This window comes from Watersipora subatra, chromosome 4 (genome assembly GCF_963576615.1).
Source record: "Watersipora subatra chromosome 4, tzWatSuba1.1, whole genome shotgun sequence".
In the NCBI taxonomy this organism is placed as follows: Eukaryota; Metazoa; Bryozoa; class Gymnolaemata; order Cheilostomatida; family Watersiporidae; genus Watersipora; species Watersipora subatra.
In genome coordinates this window covers 37,049,527-37,069,390 of record NC_088711.1, presented here as the reverse complement: position 1 = coordinate 37,069,390, position 19,864 = coordinate 37,049,527, and the positions used below count along the sequence as shown (strand labels likewise).

Sequence of the window (19,864 nt, the reverse complement as noted above, 5' to 3'; positions counted from 1 at the left end):
AAAGCTCTTAAAAGCTCAAAAACGAACAGTTGATCGCAGCCATCACGAAACTGCCGTAGATCGGAATCAGTTTATTTCTCTGACGTAGTCATTACACTTGGTTATTGTTTTGTCACATGATGTTCTCACGTAAATTGAAAGGCAAATAAAAGGCTCGATATAAAACTTGTCATAGCACTAGTGTATGACAAATGCTTTGGGTTTTACCGAAGAACCCGTATCAAATATAGGTGCTCGCTACTTTACAGTTTTGTTTCGGCTTAGTCTAATCGTCTAGTCGTAATCTGATCATGTGACCCATACTTCGCGAATAATTTTTGTAGCATTTTTCGATTATCACAGGTGACCAACAGGCTCGTCGTAATTATCAGACAATGATATATACTCCTTCGAGCTAAAGTTAAAAAATCAAACGAGTTTTCACGGTAGGTTATAAGATATCAGTGCTGAAAGTGACAGCATTACAATGAGGATAAAATAGATGGGTAAGAACAATAGACATGGTTTTATTGAATGCGTCAAGTATTTTTTGAAGATATTTTAACGAATGAGTTTGTGTGAAAGTGTAAACAGAAGCCATCTTGTACAACTACGTCCCATTTGAGCCGTTTTGGAAAGAGAATCTAGTCTACTGCAGTTTTGTGATGGCTGCGATTAACTGTTCGTTTTTGAGCTTTTAAGAGCTTGTAATCACATTTCCACATATTTTACACCTACCACACAGCAGAGTAAGACATGGTGAATCTTTTGATATCAAATAACTGTAATGTGAATTTTGTTGCAAGTCAACCTTTAAGCAATTCAAGGATGTTTGAAGTTGTGCATATGATAGTCATGAAAAAAATCATTTATTCTGGTGGTAGTATTTTGTCTTTAATAAATTTGCAAATATAATCTCATTTTTGCAACAATAATTGAATTTTTGATAAATTTGTGTTTTATCTGATATTTTTAGACAATTCCCTAAATGGGACAATCATCTTGGTGGTCACACCTGATACCCTTAGAATGCTCAACACCACTCCTAACCTTAATTTCTCCGCCCTGCAAACAACCAAACCAAGCCGCTATTACATCGACAATGATGATATTCTTGCTGACCACAACACTCGAGTACAGTTGGTCGGTGGAGAGGCCACATGGTGTCGTATTGACATGCAAACTGATAATGAGACTTTGCAGGGGCTCTTTAGAGAGATTGTACAAAATGCTGCCATTCGAGGTGCTGACCCAAACGCTGGTAAGGCTCAGGTTATTTTCATCAAGCATGTTTTTTATTATTTCCATTATCCCTCCATCTTGTTAAATATTAGCTGTTGGTTCAGGAACCATGCTTTAAAAGCAAGCCAAATGATCTATGATCTGCTATTAGAGTGTAGCTGATTCTGCTGCCGGCAGTTATGCAATCCAAACGATTGTTTCAGAAAACAAGCAATTTGCTTTTCATGCCTTATTTTTTCTATTAATCACATTCGTTGAAATGCTGATAGCTCATAACAATAATTTGGTTCTATTGTGAGAATCAAGATTGTACACCTTTACGTGAGCGACGTTTTATCGAGTCTGTTACTATGCTTCCATGAAGAGCATGATGCAAATTTGGAGTTGTGCACACCATTGTTAGCACGCAATGTGGGAACATAATGTGTATTAACATGGATCAATAATAACATGCCATAGGTCAATAATAACATGCCATAGGTCAATAATAACATGCCATAGGTCAATAATAACAAGCCATAGGTCAATAATAACATGCCATAGGTCAATAATAACATGCCATAGGTCAATAATCACAGTCCATAGGTCAATAATAACATGCCATAGATCAATAATAACAAGCCATAGGTCAATAATAACATGCCATAGGTCAATAATTAGCAACACAGTCTTGTCACGCTTGGCAGCATTCTGAACTCCTCAAATCGAAATAACAATGACTTGAGTGTGAAACAAGTTTAAAATAGAATAGCTTCTGCATCATTTCCTTCCGCATCGTTCATAAGTGTCATTTCCATCTTTTACTAGCATGAAACGTTTGATAAAGATTTGCGAGTAACGAAACTCGTTTGACTTGGGTATTTTTACCATTTCCTTCTTGCGGATGACGACAAACTTGCGCATCATCTGCATCATGAAAACAGTGAATGACTCCTTTTCAGATGGACAGTGATTTCTACAAGTTTATCATATTTTAAGCGATTGAATGATGCTTAAAATTGCGCATATGATAGTCATTAATTCTGACGACCGTATTTTTCCTTTAATAATTTTTCAATTAGATTCTATTTTATTTGAATGATAATTCAATTTTTGTTAGATTTATATCTATATTCAGTTTGCGGTTACTCATACACAAAAACTGTAATAGATATTCAATAAGAAATACAGAAAAAGTTATTTTTACGTGCATAGCTGAGCTAATCTACATGTCTGAACCACAATTATTGGTTAAATATTTTTAGTTTTTAGCTTGTAGCGTATTGCCATAACTTTGCGCTGATAAATGATTTTCTTACATACAGTTCCTTGTTACCACTAAAGGGTTTATTGGCCTTCAAACAGTTCGAGCATTTATATCGACTACCAGTGATACTTTAATATAACACATTCAGACCATCAATCATTAACTCTCAATGATACTTTAATATAACCCATTCAGACCATCATGAATCATCAACTCTCAGTGATACTTTAATATAACACATTCAGACTATCATCAATCATCAACTGCCAGTAATACTTTAATATAGCACATTCAGACCATCAATCATTAACTGTCAGTAATACTTTAATATAACACATTCAGACCATCAATCATCAACTGTCAGTAATACTTTAATATAGTACATTCAGACTATCATCAACTGTCAGTGTCTGTGGTGCTGTCATAGATCAATGAATCACTGAATTTAAGACATTAGGCTGCACTTTCATGCAGCTGTATCTCCATTAGTGCAGCTGATTTATTCGTCGTATTCAGCATTGAAGCGTCAAGATTTCAGATTTTAAAGATTTTAAACTCTTACTTGTTTGAAAAACAAGTTAGAGCTTAGCTCTTATTTGTTTGAAACAAATTTGGCGGCTGGTATTTACAAGTGAAACTTGACCTGCTGATCCTGAACCACGCCATTTTTGACAAAATAGCTTCTCTTAGACTGATAGTAAATGTTGAGCTAAGAAACTTATTTAGCCTTTTAATTTGGTTTTGTATTTCAGAAGAGAGTTTATCTTCCATATTTGATTACTGTTTGCCAATAAGGAAACCAAGGTCCTACTATCTCGGACAGACCGATCGACTAAAGTTCTCAGTGCTTTCGTATCTGACGAACAGCAAAGCTTCATCTTTGCATAAGCTTCTTTATTTTATGCTTACTCGACGACCAGCAATAAACATGTACTATATAGAGTTGTTTGTGAACCTGAAAACAATTTAGTCGATGAAGTACATAGCCAAATATTTTAAATTACTTTAGATTACTTAAGTAAGTACTTTGGTGTTGAGTTTGCGCAATCAGACCACGTAGGATCTATCGTATATTTGTAAAATGCATTAGCTGAAAAGATGAAAAAATTTCTGTTGTATTCTTCAACTATAACGCGTGCTGTCAGCAGGAGGTCATTACAGTGCATTCCTTGAAACTTCATCACACTTTGTAGGACTTGCGTTGCTGCCTTGCCTAGTCAGCATAGAAGATTATGCAGCAATACGTTTACTAAATTATAGATGGTCTAATTTTTTATAAACTGTTGAGACAAAATATGTGGGACGATCATTCTCAAAGCTTTCAAAATTTACATAACTTTATCGAGTTTGTACTCAAGGAAAACAATGCTGTCATTTTGCAGGTAGTACAATGTCTAAGAGAAAAGGAAAAATCCCATCCAGGAAAGGACAACGAGGTGCTTTTACTGTCATTCCCAATCACTTTTACATGTATAATGGAATGGTGAGTCGTCTGTACATGGAAGTTTGTGTGTAAAAATGTTACTGTTACAGCAGAAGCTTGTTGCATTCAAAGTTTTGATGGACAATACTGGTAACCCTCGATACTGGCACATCTCGATACGGGTACAAAAATGTAAAATTAGATATTTTTCTTAGGACTTTCTTTGTCTGGCCAAAGAATAAGAGAATATAGAGGCTGTTCCTACTCCAGATACTAATGCAATTGTTCACGTGAAAATCATTTAGTTTTTGTAGATTTACCGACACCAGAAATATGAGTGTCATGAATGGCACATTTGAAATTAAAATGGCACATTTGAAAATTACAAATTAAAAACATCGTTCATGATATAAAAGTTAGTTTTTAAAAAAAATTCAAAAAGTAATAATCGGAAAAAATAATATTAGTTAATAATGAAAAGTACACATTTAGAGTGTGCATCCGTGAAAAGAATATGCTGTATATAGTAAGAGCGATGGAAATGATAAAAACGGCTTAGCCTTGTGGTTACTAGTAGAGTACTAGTAGTTACTTTGCGATTTGAATGTCGCAAGTTCAAATCCAGTTTGAAGGTGATTTCTTGTTGCTAAAACTTTATTGCTATAACTGGACAGACAAACGACAAACAGACAAACATTGAGATGCATATACTGTATATAGATAAGGATGTGCTTTCTTCACCGCCTGCCAGGCTGGTCTGAGCAGTTGCATCAAGAAATTTAGCAGAAGACTCCATCTGGTGTGATGCTGCTTTGGTTCTGCTGCATACTGTCTTTAGCTCAGTTTCAAACTTTTATTATGTGGCTGTTTATAAGGACATTCATTACCGATCACGTATTTCGGCTCACCACACTTCTACCAATCACCTTGCAAAATGTTTGAACATATCGCTTTGTCCCAAACTTGCTCATTTGTGTTACAAGTTTCAAAATCCTGTATAAACTATGTCCAGAATATTTGTATTTATCCTTACACACATATGACATATATCATTTTCTATCCCTTCGTACGTTTCAGTTTATGGGCTTTTTGTTACTACAACTTTCAATTCAATATCCTGACTCCTTTGTTCTTCTTTTTGGCATATAATATATATAGGACTTTATTGGCAATAATTTCATTTCACAAATAGAAATTTTTTTTCAAATTAGGCCATACACCAATAGTAAAACAAAAACAAGGAAAAAAAACAACAGTTGGCCATTAAAATTGAATGAATAAGGAAAAACATAATTTTGTTGATGATTACTAATGGAAATAAAAAGTTATACATACCAGAATGAGTCATTTGACAAAATACTTGGTACAGTGAGAGGAAGGTTGAACCATCTTTGACACGATTTCTAACAGCTTTTTCATTCTCATGAGTTTTTGAATGGACCACAATGCCAGGTGGATCGTGGTTGTTTATCACAGACTGCAGTTCTTTGGTTATTTGCAGCTTTTAATGAAGTTTGACTATGAGGATTTAAAAAAGAGGAGTTACCTTTAGTGGTTACTTGACGATTACTGTGCGATTCTTTGACTTCAACTAGTGAATTTAATCAGATCATCTACTTGAATTTTAAAAGATTTTGATTGTTCCACTCTTTGACTTGAGCTATCATGATCTTAACTCAAAGTTCACTGTTTGGATTTTATGGTGACAGGTTATTATGGTGACAAGTTATTATGGTGACAGGTTATCATGGTGACAGGTTAACATGGTGACAGGTTATTACGGTGACAGGTTAACATGGTGGCAGGTTATCATGGTGACAAGTTATTATGGTGACAGGTTATTACGGTGACAGGTTATCACGGTGACAGGTTATCATGGTGACAGATTATTACGGTGACAGGTTATTACGATGACAGGCTATTACGGTGACAGGCTATTACGTATACAAGTTATTATGACAGTTTATTATGGTGACAGATTTTTACGGTGGCAGGTTATTACGGTGACAGGTTATCATGGTGACAGGTTATCATGGTGACAGGTTATCATGGTGACAGGTTATTACGGTGACAGGCTATTACGGTGACAGGTTATTACGTATACAGGTTATTATGATGACAGGTTATTATGGTGACAGATTATTACGGTGGCAGGTTATTACGGTGTCAGGTTGTTACGATGACAGGTTATTACGGTGACAGGTTATAACGGTGACAAGTTATTACGATGACAGGCTATTACGGTGGCAGGTTATTACGTATACAGGTTATTATGGTGACAGATTATTATGGTGACAGATTATTACGGTGGCAGGTTATTACGGTGACAGGTTGTTGCGATGACAGGTTATTACGGTGACGGGTTATTACGGTGACGGGTTATTACGGTGACGGGTTATTACGGTGACGGGTTATCACGGTGACAGGTTATCATGGTGACAGGTTATCATGGTGGCAGGTTATTATCGTGACAGGTTATTACGATGACAGGTTATTACGGTGACAGGTTATTACGTTTAAGAAGTTTTTTTCGGTAGCTTTTAGCATACTTCACTAGAAACCTTTTTGGTCAGAGAAAAAATTCACCGCGCATATTCTCTCTCTCTTTTTTATTTTCTCACTTTTCTCCACCAATGTACCCTGAATCTTGATTAAAATATTGTAAACTGTGTTTATTTTGGGTAACCAAACATGGCATTACTGCCCTACAGATCAACGCGATCAACGTTTCTGACATGTTTACAGCACTAGTACTTCACTCTCTACAGTATGTCGTCCATATCATCAAGGTATTGTGCATAAGAACATGTGACATCTCTCACCATTACATAACCCGTCTGTCACTCTGTTTCCTTTAGGTGGATGATGCGAATTTGAAACCGGCATGCATTGCACTTACCGGCATGCATTGCACTTACCGTGTAATAAGTGTTTTGATCGACATGTTGCATGTCAAGACATGTCGTATGTTGCAGATTAAAGTGGGCGCTTCATTAAAGAATAAGGAATTATACGCTGGAGATCATAGCGGTGCAATTCTGTCTCGTCGAATCTAAATAGGAATGACTGAAGTGTGGAAAATGTTTAAAATGGAATATTTTGCGCGGCATTTCCTTGCGCATCATTCACAAGGGCTGTTTCCATCTTTCGCAAACCTGAAACAGTTGATAACAATGCCTGTCTTCATACATCAGCTTCTCTTTCACCCTTTTTTTAACTCATCGCATCACACTCTGAAGTCAAACTTCACTTCGACTACCTCATTCGCTCTGCAAAACGTACACAACATAAAACTACACAAATCTAGGTTACACATAAAACTATGCTATTGGTGTACATGGTAGGTACATGGGGTACACAGTAGGTAGATGCTTAAAGAGGAGAAAGTGAGTCACTCACTATGTTTCCATGGTACGAATGATACAGATTCGGAGTTGTGCGCACGTTGAGTTACGATATGATAAGTGTTTTAATTGACATTTGCATGTTGCGGATTAACATGGGTGCTTTATTAAAAGAGAAGGATTTCTATGCCAGACGCCATATCAGCGCAATCCCATTTCATCATATCGAAATGGAAACACCTGAAGAGTAAAAAATGTTCAAAGTTGATTCGCTTGCATGACATTTTGTCCGCATGATTTGCGAGTGCCGTTTTCATCATTCATTACATAAACATGAAAGATTAGATAAAGATTTACGAGTAACGAAATTCATTTGACTGGCAGGTTTTTGCTGTTTCCTTCTTGCGGATGACATAAACTTGCAGATTATTCGCCAGTGTGTACCTTATTGAAACAGCGTGTACCTTTTTTTACCAGTTTTGAGTTGTCGTGTTTAGCATCATTGGCACGGCAGCATTTAACTCTCCTACATATTTTAAGCAATGTTGCATGAACATAGTCAGTTGAGATGAGTGGCCGACTATCATTCACGCTAACAGCAAAACTGCTCGCTTGTCAACAGTTTCGTCGCTTATTGTTGTACAATACTAGCATTTGCAACAACGAATATTGTTGATAATTTGTCTTTAAGTCAGACATAAGAAATGCTAAAGTTCATGATCTTAGCTTTTTATCTGTCACTAGGCTTTTATCAATAAACTCGGCGAGTTAAAGCTAAACCAACACAATTGATAAGCTTGTTTTATATTGCTTTTGCTGCCGTTGCACTTTGCTGTTGTAGAGTTGCTATCGTTGTTCGGCAAGCTCGTTCACTCTTCTCATAGCTCATCAAACTACTTGTATTTCTTTTACAGAACCATTGCTTTAACCTTCAGGCATTGATTGCAACTGAGGCAGTGTGTTGGTTTCATAAATTGATACTTTTTCTGATGGTTTCGAAATGCGGCGAACGGTTTTTTCATGAAAATAACCTTAGCAAGTGTAGAACTACAAGAGGATTATTATTGGCTGAGATAAAGAATTACTGTTTTTGATGTTTGGTAATGATTGAATCAATGAGATGAATTCACTGTAACCCCAGTTGATGTTATAAGTATACATAACAATATATGTACTTGCCCAGTGAGATTATGTTTTAAGGAGATTCATTCATTTGACCTCACTGGTTATTATGTGTCTATAGGATTTCACATACTGTATCTTCCATGTCGATGACGTGATAATTTTGTATAAAAATAAACAATTAATATATTGCCTTATTCCAAACTTGCTTGTTTCTGCATTTGTGTTACAAGTTTAAAAATCCTGCGTAAACTATGCCCAGAATATTTGTATTTATCCTTCCGCACATATAACAAACACCGTTTTCTATTTGTCGTATTCTATTGTGATACCAACATACTATATCCACTATTATATTTTTCAGTTTATGAACTTTCTGTTACTAAAACCTTCAATGCACTATCTCGACTCCTTCACAATACTATAAAATTACCAACTTTTCAATGCACTCAATATTTCCGATTTCTGTCTTTTCACTTTTTCTTCTTTTGGCGTGTAACAAAAAACGTCATTTTATTGCTGATCACAAATAGTCAATAATGGCAATAGAAAGTTATACATACAATTGCTGATCACAAATAGTCAATAATGTCAATAGAAAGTTATACATACAATTGCTGATCACAAATAGTCAATAATGTCAATAGAAAGTTATACATACAATTGATGTAATTTTGCTCATTCTACTTTTCAGCGTCTATTAAAAGTCAACTCATTTGAATTTTAATTCAAAGTAAGTTTAATTTATTTCTTAAACTGTTTCTTCTTATCAGCATTTTGCTGTTCATAAGCACTCCTGCTTTGGAGTTGCTCACCACTAACTGAGGAATGCTGAAATATTAGTGAGTCAACTTTTAACATTATTTGGTATCACCAACTAGGATTCACTTGCTTCTCTTGTTTTTGAAGATAAAAAAAGAGAAAGGAGCGAGCAAATCAGGGGATGGCACTCTTATCATTGAACCTTCGCAAGTGCCATGGAAATTTGTTGGAGACCCGCTCACTGGCTATCTTGTCAACCAATCAGAAAAGGTCCCCGAAAAGCGAGCTGAAATTGAGATTGAAATTACAAAACTTTCTCCTCCAAATGTGTACAGCTTCAAACTACCTGGTAATTGTGGCTCAACATAGAATTATAAAGATATTGTAGTAGGTCACTCTGTAGAAATGGTCAGTCTCAACATAAAATTATAGAGAGATTGTAGTTGATCACTCTGTAGAAATGGTCAGTCTCAACATAGAATTATAGAGATATTGTAGTTGATCACTCTGTAGAAATGGTCAGTCTCAACATAGAATTATAGAGAGATTGTAGTTGATCACTCTGTAGAAATGGTCAGTCTCAACATAGAATTATAGAGATATTGTAGTTGATCACTCTGTAGAAATGGTCAGTCTCAACATAGAATTATAGAGATATTGTAGTTGATCACTCTGTAGAAATGGTCAGTCTCAACATAGAATTATAGAGATATTGTAGTTGATCACTCTGTAGAAATGGTCAGTCTCAACATAGAATTATAGAGATATTGTAGTTGATCACTCTGTAGAAATGGTCAGTCTCAACATAGAATTATAGAGATATTGTAGTTGGTCACTCTGTAGAAATGGCAAGCTCGCCATGATCTTGTAGAAAACTTAGAGTATCTTCAAAATAACCTACTTATATGCATTTGCACCTTTTGTTAGCTTGTTTACTTGATAAACTAGATCATTATCAGTATGTAAATACAAAAAGACTTCACTATTAGCTCTACATACAGACGAAAATACTTGATTGTTAGCAGTACGTACATACAAACATACTTGATTGTTGGCAGTATGTACATAGAAACACACTTGATTGTTGGCAGTTTGTACATACAAACATACCTGATTGTTGGCAGTATGTACATAGAAACACACTTGATTGTTAGCAGCATGTGCATACAAATATACCTGATTGTTAGCAGTACATACAAACAAACATACCTGATTGTTAACAGCGTGTACATAGAAACACACTTGATTGTTGGCAGTTTGTACAAACAAACATACCTGTTTGTTAGCAGTACATACAAACAAACATACCTGATTGTTAGCAGTATGTGCATACAAACATACCTGATTGTTAGCAGTACGTACATACAAACATACCTGATTGTTAGCAGCATGTACATACAAACATACCTGATTGCCAGCAGCATGTACATACAAACATACCCGATTGCTAGCAGCATGTACATACAAAAATTCTTGATTGTTAGCAGCATGTACATACAAACATACCTGATTGTTAGCAGCATGTACATACAAACATACCTGATTGTTGGCAGTACGTACATACAAACATACCTGATTGTTTGCAGTACGTACATACAAACATTCTCCACTGTTGGCAGCATGTACATATCATAGACTAGAATCTGGTTAAATTGTGTGCTCCTTGTATTCTTTCTCTCTAGAAGTTCTGGAGCCTTCTACATACATGGTACACTTACGAGATGGTGCCCTTCCATCCGACCATGAACTAGGTAAATTTTTCTGCATTTCTAGTGTATTCAAGTCGATGACCTTTTTTACATTCGCTACTAGTGCCTTTACTACTACTACTGTAGTAGCTACCCCTTTTTTTACTGCTGAACTAGCACTACTAATACTTCTGCTAGCACTGTTAGTGTTCAACTATCTTTACTATTCTTGTTGTAGCTACCACTGATACTGTTACCTGTATTGTTTCTACTACTTCTGACACTTTCCTTAAGTGTCAGTTGCTCAACTTATATACTGGACACCTGATACTCTAATATAGTCAAACCATGCGAATTTAATCTGTTCCAGTACTCGCATATGATTTGTACTTTGTATGTCATGCTGTAGCGGTTATTTGTATAGGAATTTTGTTTCATTTAATTCCTTCTACAGGTTTAAAACCTAACAGTCAATATTAGAGCTGAAGCAAATGCATTTTATAGAACTCTATAAAAGATTATCTTTAAAAGTTAAATTATAGGTCAAAAACTATAAAAGTTAATTGATGATAGGTAAAAGTAGATTTTTGTCACATCGCTTTAATTTTAAATTCCAAGGGCATTTTGAAATTTCATTTTAAAATGAAGGGAGATGTAGCTGCAACATTACAGGACAAGAGCATGTTAGGGGTGGGTCTTTCTGGAGGCATGGAGCTTATTGAGCTGGGAATATGCGAACTTTCATTTAACAATTTATTCACATATGTTAGGTTTTTTTTAATTTTATCTTTACTTATCATGGCAAGTCTCTTCAATTTTACATCCTTGCCAATGTAATCAAACCCTAACTTACAGTCATCTCTACATGCAAATTTTTTAATATATAAAACCTAAAATTTGTACAAATGTTTGTCTCACTGTGCAAATTAATTTGCCAGCATATGGCATCTAAAAATTTTTAAGTATTACAAAGATGTTAGTAAAATTAAAAGAGCTGTTAGCTTTATATCGAATTAAAGAGAATCCTATGGAATTGTATACAAATATTTTCTTCAACATACAAAGGTTATGAAGCAATTATCGAAACAGAGTAATGGTGTACAGTTAGAGCCTGCATTAAAACAATGGAGTGCTTGTTCAGCTTGTATACAAGCTATAACATCATCATAAGGTTCAAACCCAAGCTTTAATGGGTCGCTCACGCCATTTTTGGAGAAGTCTTGTTCTTCCGAGAATTTTAACCATGATCAAGTTTTGCCGATTTTAATCTTGAAACATCCTGGCAGTGCAGATCACCTAAAACTCCTAAAATCTCAAACGATAGAAAAATATTTATACTTTCTGATAATATTTGACACGAGTGACCCTTGAAGTCTCTTACTCTTTGCTACCTATTGACTGAATGGAGCATGAAATGAGGTTGGTAGACTTTGCGTCATATCACAAAATGTTGTGTGTATTATGTATTATCTGGGAACCTAAAGTTGTAACTGAAATGGCACCAATCCTCATTGTTTCGTTTCGAATGGTAAAGCCATTCATGTTGCATAAGCTGAGTAAACTGCATGCCTTCCATATATATTTTACAGGCAACCGACGAATTGTAGTTCGTTCTCTCCAGAGTTCGGGTGCGTACATTTCTCTAAATTTATTTGGAGAAAACCATCTGGCATGGCTGAGCGAAGTGCCTGATTTTTCCTCCCCTCAACACTGCAAACAGGCTGACACAGCATTGTGTTCTCTTTTTGAAAAGTCGCAACTCCCCCTTATGCTTCCCAGAGTCACTGGCAAGTGGTTAAATTACCAAATAGTCACATTTTAAATGTAATTTTCATCAATCATATGAATATCATATATTATTCATTTGGCGACACTGAGCTATGGACTCTCTCTGTAGCCCTGGCTCTTTTGTTCTCTCTTTAGCACTGGCTCCTTTGTTTTCTCTGTAGCTCTGTGTTCTCTCTCTTTGTAGCTCTGACTTCTTTGTGCTCTCTATTGAGAGATTTTTTCGAGAAATATTTTTCTAGAGATGAAAAAGTCATTTTTTGGAGGTCTTTTTCTTTTGAGCGTTTTGACCGCGATTAAGCTTTGCCGATTTTTATCTTGAAACATCCTGGCAGTCGGATCATCTCAAACATCAAACAAAATCTCAAATGATAGAAAACTATCTATACTTTCTGATAAAATCTTTTAAAGCTTGACACGAATGACCTTTAAATTAATGGCCAAGTCTTACTACTATGTTTGCATTAACTTGGTTATGGAGCCTGAACTCATGAGGGTTGGGCAGACACTTGACTTGGTTATGGAGCCTGAACTCATTAGGGTTGGGCAGACACTTGACTTGGTTATGGAGCCTGAACTCATGAGGGTTGGGCAGGTGCTTGACTTGGTTATGGAGCCTGAACTCATGAGGGTTGGGCAGACACTTGACTTGGTTATGGAGCCTGAACTCATGAGGGTTGGGCAGACACTTGACTTGGTTATGGAGCCTGAACTCATGAGGGTTGGGCAGACACTTGACTTGGTTATGGAGCCTGAACTCATGAGGGTTGGGCAGACACTTGACTTGGTTATGGAGCCTGAACTCATGAGGGTTGGGCAGGTGCTTGACCTCTGTATACAACAATATTTTTGAAAGCATTCACCAGCTAACATACACATTAGCCTGGGGAGGTAATTATATCTTTTATTCTATTAGCACCAATAGCTCATCTGCAAGTTGTCTCCCATTGGCTACTCGGTTTTTCTCTTCTACTTGGTTATAGTTATCTTGAATTAGACAGCGAATTCTGAAACTTTTTTAATTATTATCAGAGATAAAGGACTTCTTTGTCCACATGCTTTTGTAAGTTTTGGCACAAGTTACCATGTTTGTAAGTGATATTCATTATTCTAGTTGATATTTTTAAAACAGCGTATGAAAGTTTTCCTGAATATCTATACATGTATGGATGAAAGTTGGCTTCTCACTATTAAGTTAAAATTGTATTTCGAGTTTGAGCAACTGGTTTATCGTACACGCTATTTTCATAAAACCGTGCAAATTGTCACACTCTCTATCACTATGGGGCACTTTCAAGAATGGCGGAAAAACAAAACAAATTTGTGCTAATGGATTTATTATGTGTTCATTTTCATCTCTCCAATTAAGATATTTGTGTTCATAGCAGCCAGTGCACCTGTGCAGATATGTTTGCCTTGTTTGAGGAAGATGTCAGCTATTTAGATAGCGTCTTGAATGGTTGTTATGTTTCTAGGCACCAAGTTTCCGACTCTGATGCATGTCGCCTGTTTCTATGGTATGGAGAACCTATTCCGTAAAATCATCGACTCTTACTGTTCACTCAGCGCTCTTAACATCACTAATGTGGACCTCAAAACACCGATTAATCTCGCTGATGAACAAGGTCATTCAATCTTGGCTGAGCTACTTAGAAACCAACTGGTATGTTAATCCCATCTCCTCTACTCTAACCCTGTTTTTTGGTTCGGTATGTTGGTGTAATGATATGGCCTTGTACAAGGCATAGACACGTACGTCAGTTTTCATAGTAATTACATCTTTTTACATGATGCAAGAGCTTTTTTTGGATGGTCGAGTTTTAGACCTTTAGAAGCTTAAGGATGTGTATTTTAGCCTCTTTTTCCTTTAAATAAAACAAGACATATAACTGTTATAGTTACTATCACTTTTTGATTATATAAAACATAGATATCATCTGATTGGGTCTCTTTCTCCTTTTTAGATGATACTTGACATGTATGTTAGCTGTTATAGTTACTATCGCTTTTTGAGTATATAAAACACGAGTGGAATGCCCGGCGTTGCATGGTTATTAAAAATCAGCTTATAAGCAGTGATAGCAATGCAAAACTTATAAACTCAGCTTATAAACAATGCCACTTGCCATTAGCCTGGCACATTGCCAATGGATAATTTAAGTAAGCCAGTTATCTACTGCTTTTACTAATACATTGAATGACGTTGCGCCATAACGGAGGGCGGTAGCATATTTTCACCCACATAGCCACGTATATCGAACAAGAATTTATCAATCTCGTGTGGCTCACTGGTTTAGCCTAGTGTTTTGGGATTGGGAGGTTCCGAGTTCAAATCATCCGCAATACGAAATCTCTGTTCTAAGATTTTAATAGCTATAACTGTATTTATAGTGCAAACTTTGAGATTTTTATATATATAAATGGATATCAGCTGATATGGTCTCTTCTCTTTTAGATGATACAAGACATGTATGTCAGCCAATACAGTCATTATGTCAGACTCGATCCAGCTGTCAGTGATGGTAAGTTGGTCCTACTAACATATTCGTTAATGTCTTTTGACTATTTCTAATGTTATCATTTCTGTTACGTCTAAGATACATGTATGCCATTTAGTTTGTCATCATAACTATGCATGTTTAGTAATACTTTCTTTTGCGTGCTACCATTTTAAGTCTACTCAATATTAATTTTATCACCTTTCATTTTTTAGGAGATTTTTATGACACAGTTTGTTCATTCCCATTTCTCGCAGGTTGGTATATACGTACATGTATATTCATTGCTCATCTAGCAATAGCTGCAGTTAATCATGCTGGTCAACTACTAACTATAAACTAGTCTGGTTTATAAATGGATACGCACTCATTGCGTAATTGAGTCTCGCAACCCCTCAGAATGTCCTAGTTATTATTGGGCTACAATTAGCCAATCTCGAGTAGTTAATGATACAAGTCCTAATCTAACTTAAGGAGCTCTAGCCGAGTTTCTTGACTAGTTTGTGTGTTAGGATGCAGTCAATAGACCTTTAGCTAAACTGACTAATAAGTATGCTCATACTCGCTTTATTGTTCTTCATATGTCTATGGCAATTGTCTCTCTTACTTTTAGTGTGATTAACATTTTTGTATATTTCCACAGATGATGGATACGTGACTGGTGCCAAGACTGTTCATGAGAATGAAGGTTCAGTACATGATTTATCTAATGCTATATTATAATCAGCGTTGTACTTCATAAGCGCATAGACCATAGGTCATTAGTGTGTAGGTTTAGGGTAGGAACTTTTCAATCTTGAAATAACTCATTCATATTCTACTTTGAAGATATTTTTACATACAAATCTTGCAATAAACTCGCAAAAATGTGTGTATAAAATGTTGTAAGTATTTGTATGCTTCCTTGACTGCATGTTTTCATGTTTTAGTAATTTTCTTCAAATTGGGCAATCTTGAAAATTGTTTCAAAATTTGTAGGTCTTTCAGATGGGTGGGTGTGTCCCTAGATGGGCGGTCCTAGATAGGGATGGTCTCTCCAGATATTTGGGCCTCTATAGATGGGTGGGTCTGTCTAGATGGGAGAGTCTTTTTAGATAGTATAGTGTATGTAGTGATACCATAACTTACATGTTATGTTAACTTCTATCAATCAATAGTATGTAGTGTTAACATAACTTACATGTTATGTTAACTTCTATCAATCTATAGTATGTAGTGTTAACATAACTTACATGTTATGTTAACTTCTATCAATCAATAGTATGTAGTGTTAACATAACTTACATGTTATGTTAACTTCTATCAATCAATAGTATGTAGTGTTAACATAACTTACATGTTATGTTAACTCCTATCAATCTATAGTATGTAGTGATAACCTTTTACAGATTCAGAGTATGTCTATACAGTAGCTGGTGGTTCTCGACCACTACCTGAGCATTCAGTGTCTTATAGCCCACAAGCACCGCTGGAGGACCAGCATACACCTCATCCACAGAGTGCAACCATATGTAGCTCGAGTTCACTGTTCGAACATGATATTCCATCAGGTATGCCATTGGCTTACTATTTCCATCCTCTATGACAGCTTGGATAGCAATATATCCCAACATATCAGCCGATTCTAAAACGCACATTTTTTTTTACCAAACTCAGGGGTCCGGTTTATTTGCGAGTAACTCTGACTGAAAGCGAATGAAATGTCATTAGGCTAACCTAATATTAACAACCACAACTCGAACCACTCTAAGCATGCAGCTGGTAGCTTTTTACACAGTTTGTTTTGTGCAGAAGCGATGGTTTGCACTCGAAGAAAAGCCACTTGTGAAGATTCATAAAGAAAATGTAATGGAGCCGGTGCGTCTAGCTTTTTTTGTCCAGCTTTTGTTATCACGGTTCGAGTTGTTAGATAATAGCATGCTATGACTGCTATAACAGTCATGTTAGGTCATACACATGATGGCTAGCGTCTTATGTACATCACATGCAATTGAATCGATGATATCGCTAGGACAGTCTTTTACCTAAGAAATGTCTGATCTACCTATTAAAGGAAATGAATGTCGTACACTGCTTCTTTAATAATGGCTACCACTATCATTAACTCTTTCGCTACCTAATAAAATTTTTACCGAGATAATTAGATATTCGGTAAAACCAAGTATTTGAAATTAGAGCATATAAGTTCTCATAAAATTTAACCATATTAATTAGCATAAAATCTTACATCATTTGATGCCATAAAAAGGCCACAAATGTGGTGCAGAATGAGTTCAGATACTTTTGCGTCCACTTCATACTACCATGGTTGACAAGATGAGCATGTTCCGAGCCAGACGAGTTACCACTATTATTATAGCTTAGTAGCTTACGGCATAATTATTACTGTTGAAAATAAATACTCACTTTCACTACTACTATTGCCTAATAGATAGATGGCTCTTATTATAGCAAAGATTTAGACTTGCTCAAGTTACTCAAATTCATTGAGTAAAGAAACTTACCCAGTGGCAACTACATTATCTGCCGCTGTTCATAAGCTGTTTCAAATCTTGAGCGATTGTGTAGCATAAGAAGTAAAAAATGGTTGTTATCAATCTGTTTTAACTATGCTTTGAAATAATTGAATTATGCATTGGCCGGACACACACAGAAATAAGCAAACACCTTCATTTAAAAGTTAGTCTAGTATATGTTGATTACAAATAAATTTTCTGTGCAACAACTTTTTTTAATACTTGTGCAACACCGGGCATTCACTTAGTCTTAACTATAGTAGGAGCTGTGTTCATCCACCCGAAGCCATAGTCTTAACTATAGTAGGAGCTGCGTTCATCCACCCGAAGCCATAGTTTTTACTATAGTAGGAGCTGTGTTCATCCATGCGAAGCCATAGTCTTAACTATAGTAGGAGCTGTGTTCATCCACCTGAAGCCATAGTCTTAACTATAGTAGGACCTGTGTTCATCCACCCGAAGCCATAGTCTTAACTATAGTAGGAGCTCTGTTCATCCACCCGAAGCCATAGTCTTTACTATAGTAGGAGCTGTGTTCATCCATGCGAAGCCGTAGTCTTAACTATAGTAGGAGCTGTGTTCATCCACCCAAAGCCATAGTCTTATCTATAGTAGGGGCGGTGTTCATCCACCCGAAGCCATAGTCTTTACTATAGTAGGAGCTGTGTTCATCCACCCGAAGCCATAGTCTTTACTATAGTAGGAGCTGTGTTCATCCATGCGAAGCCATAGTCTTAACTATAGTAGGAGCTGTGTTCATCCACCCGAAGCCATAGTCTTTACTATAGTAGGGGCTGTGTTCATCCACCCGAAGCCATAGTCTTAACTATAGTAGGAGCTGTGTTCATCAACCCGAAGCCATAGTCTTTACTATAGTAGGAGCTGTGTTCTTCCATCCGAAGCCATAGTCTTAACTATAGTAGGAGCTCTGTTCATCCACCCGAAGCCATAGTCTTTACTATAGTAGGAGCTGTGTTCATCCATGCAAAGCCATTGTTGGAGGTTGATAAAAAACTTTACATCATACGGATTTCAACTCACGACATTTTTCTTTGTAGACTGACACCGTAACACCTGCACCAATCGACTGACTTCTCAGATTTGGGAATAATTTTATGCATAGTTATTACACCTGCTGATTTCTGTCAGAATACTAGTCTCACGACCAAACACGAGCGAAGCGATTGTTTGGAAGATTTATGATAAATGCATATGTGCACACAACTCACGAAAATTATTCATCAACGGCCTTCGCAAACCCTTGTACCGAAATCTCATCAATGAATTTAACCATTTTTCAATGGAGTCGTTTAAGTATAATAACGATACAAAACACATATAAACCTATTTAAATATGTTACCAAGTCTTTATTATTTTTAGAAAATTTTCTAAACCTTACAAATCTGATCGGATTATACATAAATAGACAGATTAATTTGGCCTGAAATCGTTATTAAAGCTTGACAAGCTTTATTTTTATCAAAATTAAGACCGGCAAACGAAACGCCAAGTGACAGAGAATAGAACCATTAAGTCGTGCGCATTTCACGGAAAAAAAAACATGCATATTTCACCAGTCTATAGCATTGTCCAATTGCCGAAGGTTTCTGGAATTAACGTAGAAGTACTGAAAAGCAATCATTTCTTTTTTGCCGATTTTAATGTAACTGATATTTTGGACACTTATAATGATTACCTTGGTATTCCAACTGATGTCCAAAGCAGTGAAAGTAGAGGAAATGACGATGATATTTTTGTAACGATTCTTATGAGATTATTACAATATTTAATTATAAGAATAATTATTCGATTTTATAAGATTTAATTATAAGAATAAGCATTCGAATTTGCAAGATCGAAGTATATAGTGACCGATGTTGGGCAATATGTTACTGTTATTATTTTTTCTAAATAGCTTTGTTAAATAGATTTTTTTTAAATCTATAAATATTACAACTTTTTGATATTGTTAGCTATGATGTTTTGAAATGTAAACAAAATTGTACATTGGTTTTTTATTATTACTGTATTACTATATTAATAATATTGGTTATTCTAGTAATATCAGTGCATTTTACTTCTGATATTGCATTTCTCCTATTGCGGGGAGAGATATAAACATATAATCTTTTCCTTTCATTATTGCTGTTTGTTGTACATAATAACACTCAGTACATTACAGCTACCATTGCAGTTATCCTATTGCACTGCAGTGCCATTTGACTGCTAATATTGCATTTCTCAACCATCAATACCCT

The 19,864-nt window shown here is 35.9% G+C and overlaps 1 protein-coding gene across 1 annotated transcript in view; it reads left to right on the top strand.

Moving 5' to 3' along the window:
* Positions 1-19,864, top strand: part of LOC137395075 (uncharacterized) — a 31,479-nt gene that overhangs the window by 9,272 nt on the left and 2,343 nt on the right. Inside the window, exons 4-13 of the mRNA XM_068081859.1 lie at positions 956-1,240; positions 3,850-3,950; positions 9,266-9,467; positions 10,801-10,869; positions 12,396-12,593; positions 14,067-14,254; positions 15,047-15,113; positions 15,305-15,346; positions 15,733-15,777; positions 16,478-16,639. Of these exons, the coding sequence (XP_067937960.1) occupies positions 956-1,240; positions 3,850-3,950; positions 9,266-9,467; positions 10,801-10,869; positions 12,396-12,593; positions 14,067-14,254; positions 15,047-15,113; positions 15,305-15,346; positions 15,733-15,777; positions 16,478-16,639 (1,359 nt within the window). The remainder of the gene's footprint in view (positions 1-955; positions 1,241-3,849; positions 3,951-9,265; positions 9,468-10,800; positions 10,870-12,395; positions 12,594-14,066; positions 14,255-15,046; positions 15,114-15,304; positions 15,347-15,732; positions 15,778-16,477; positions 16,640-19,864) is intronic.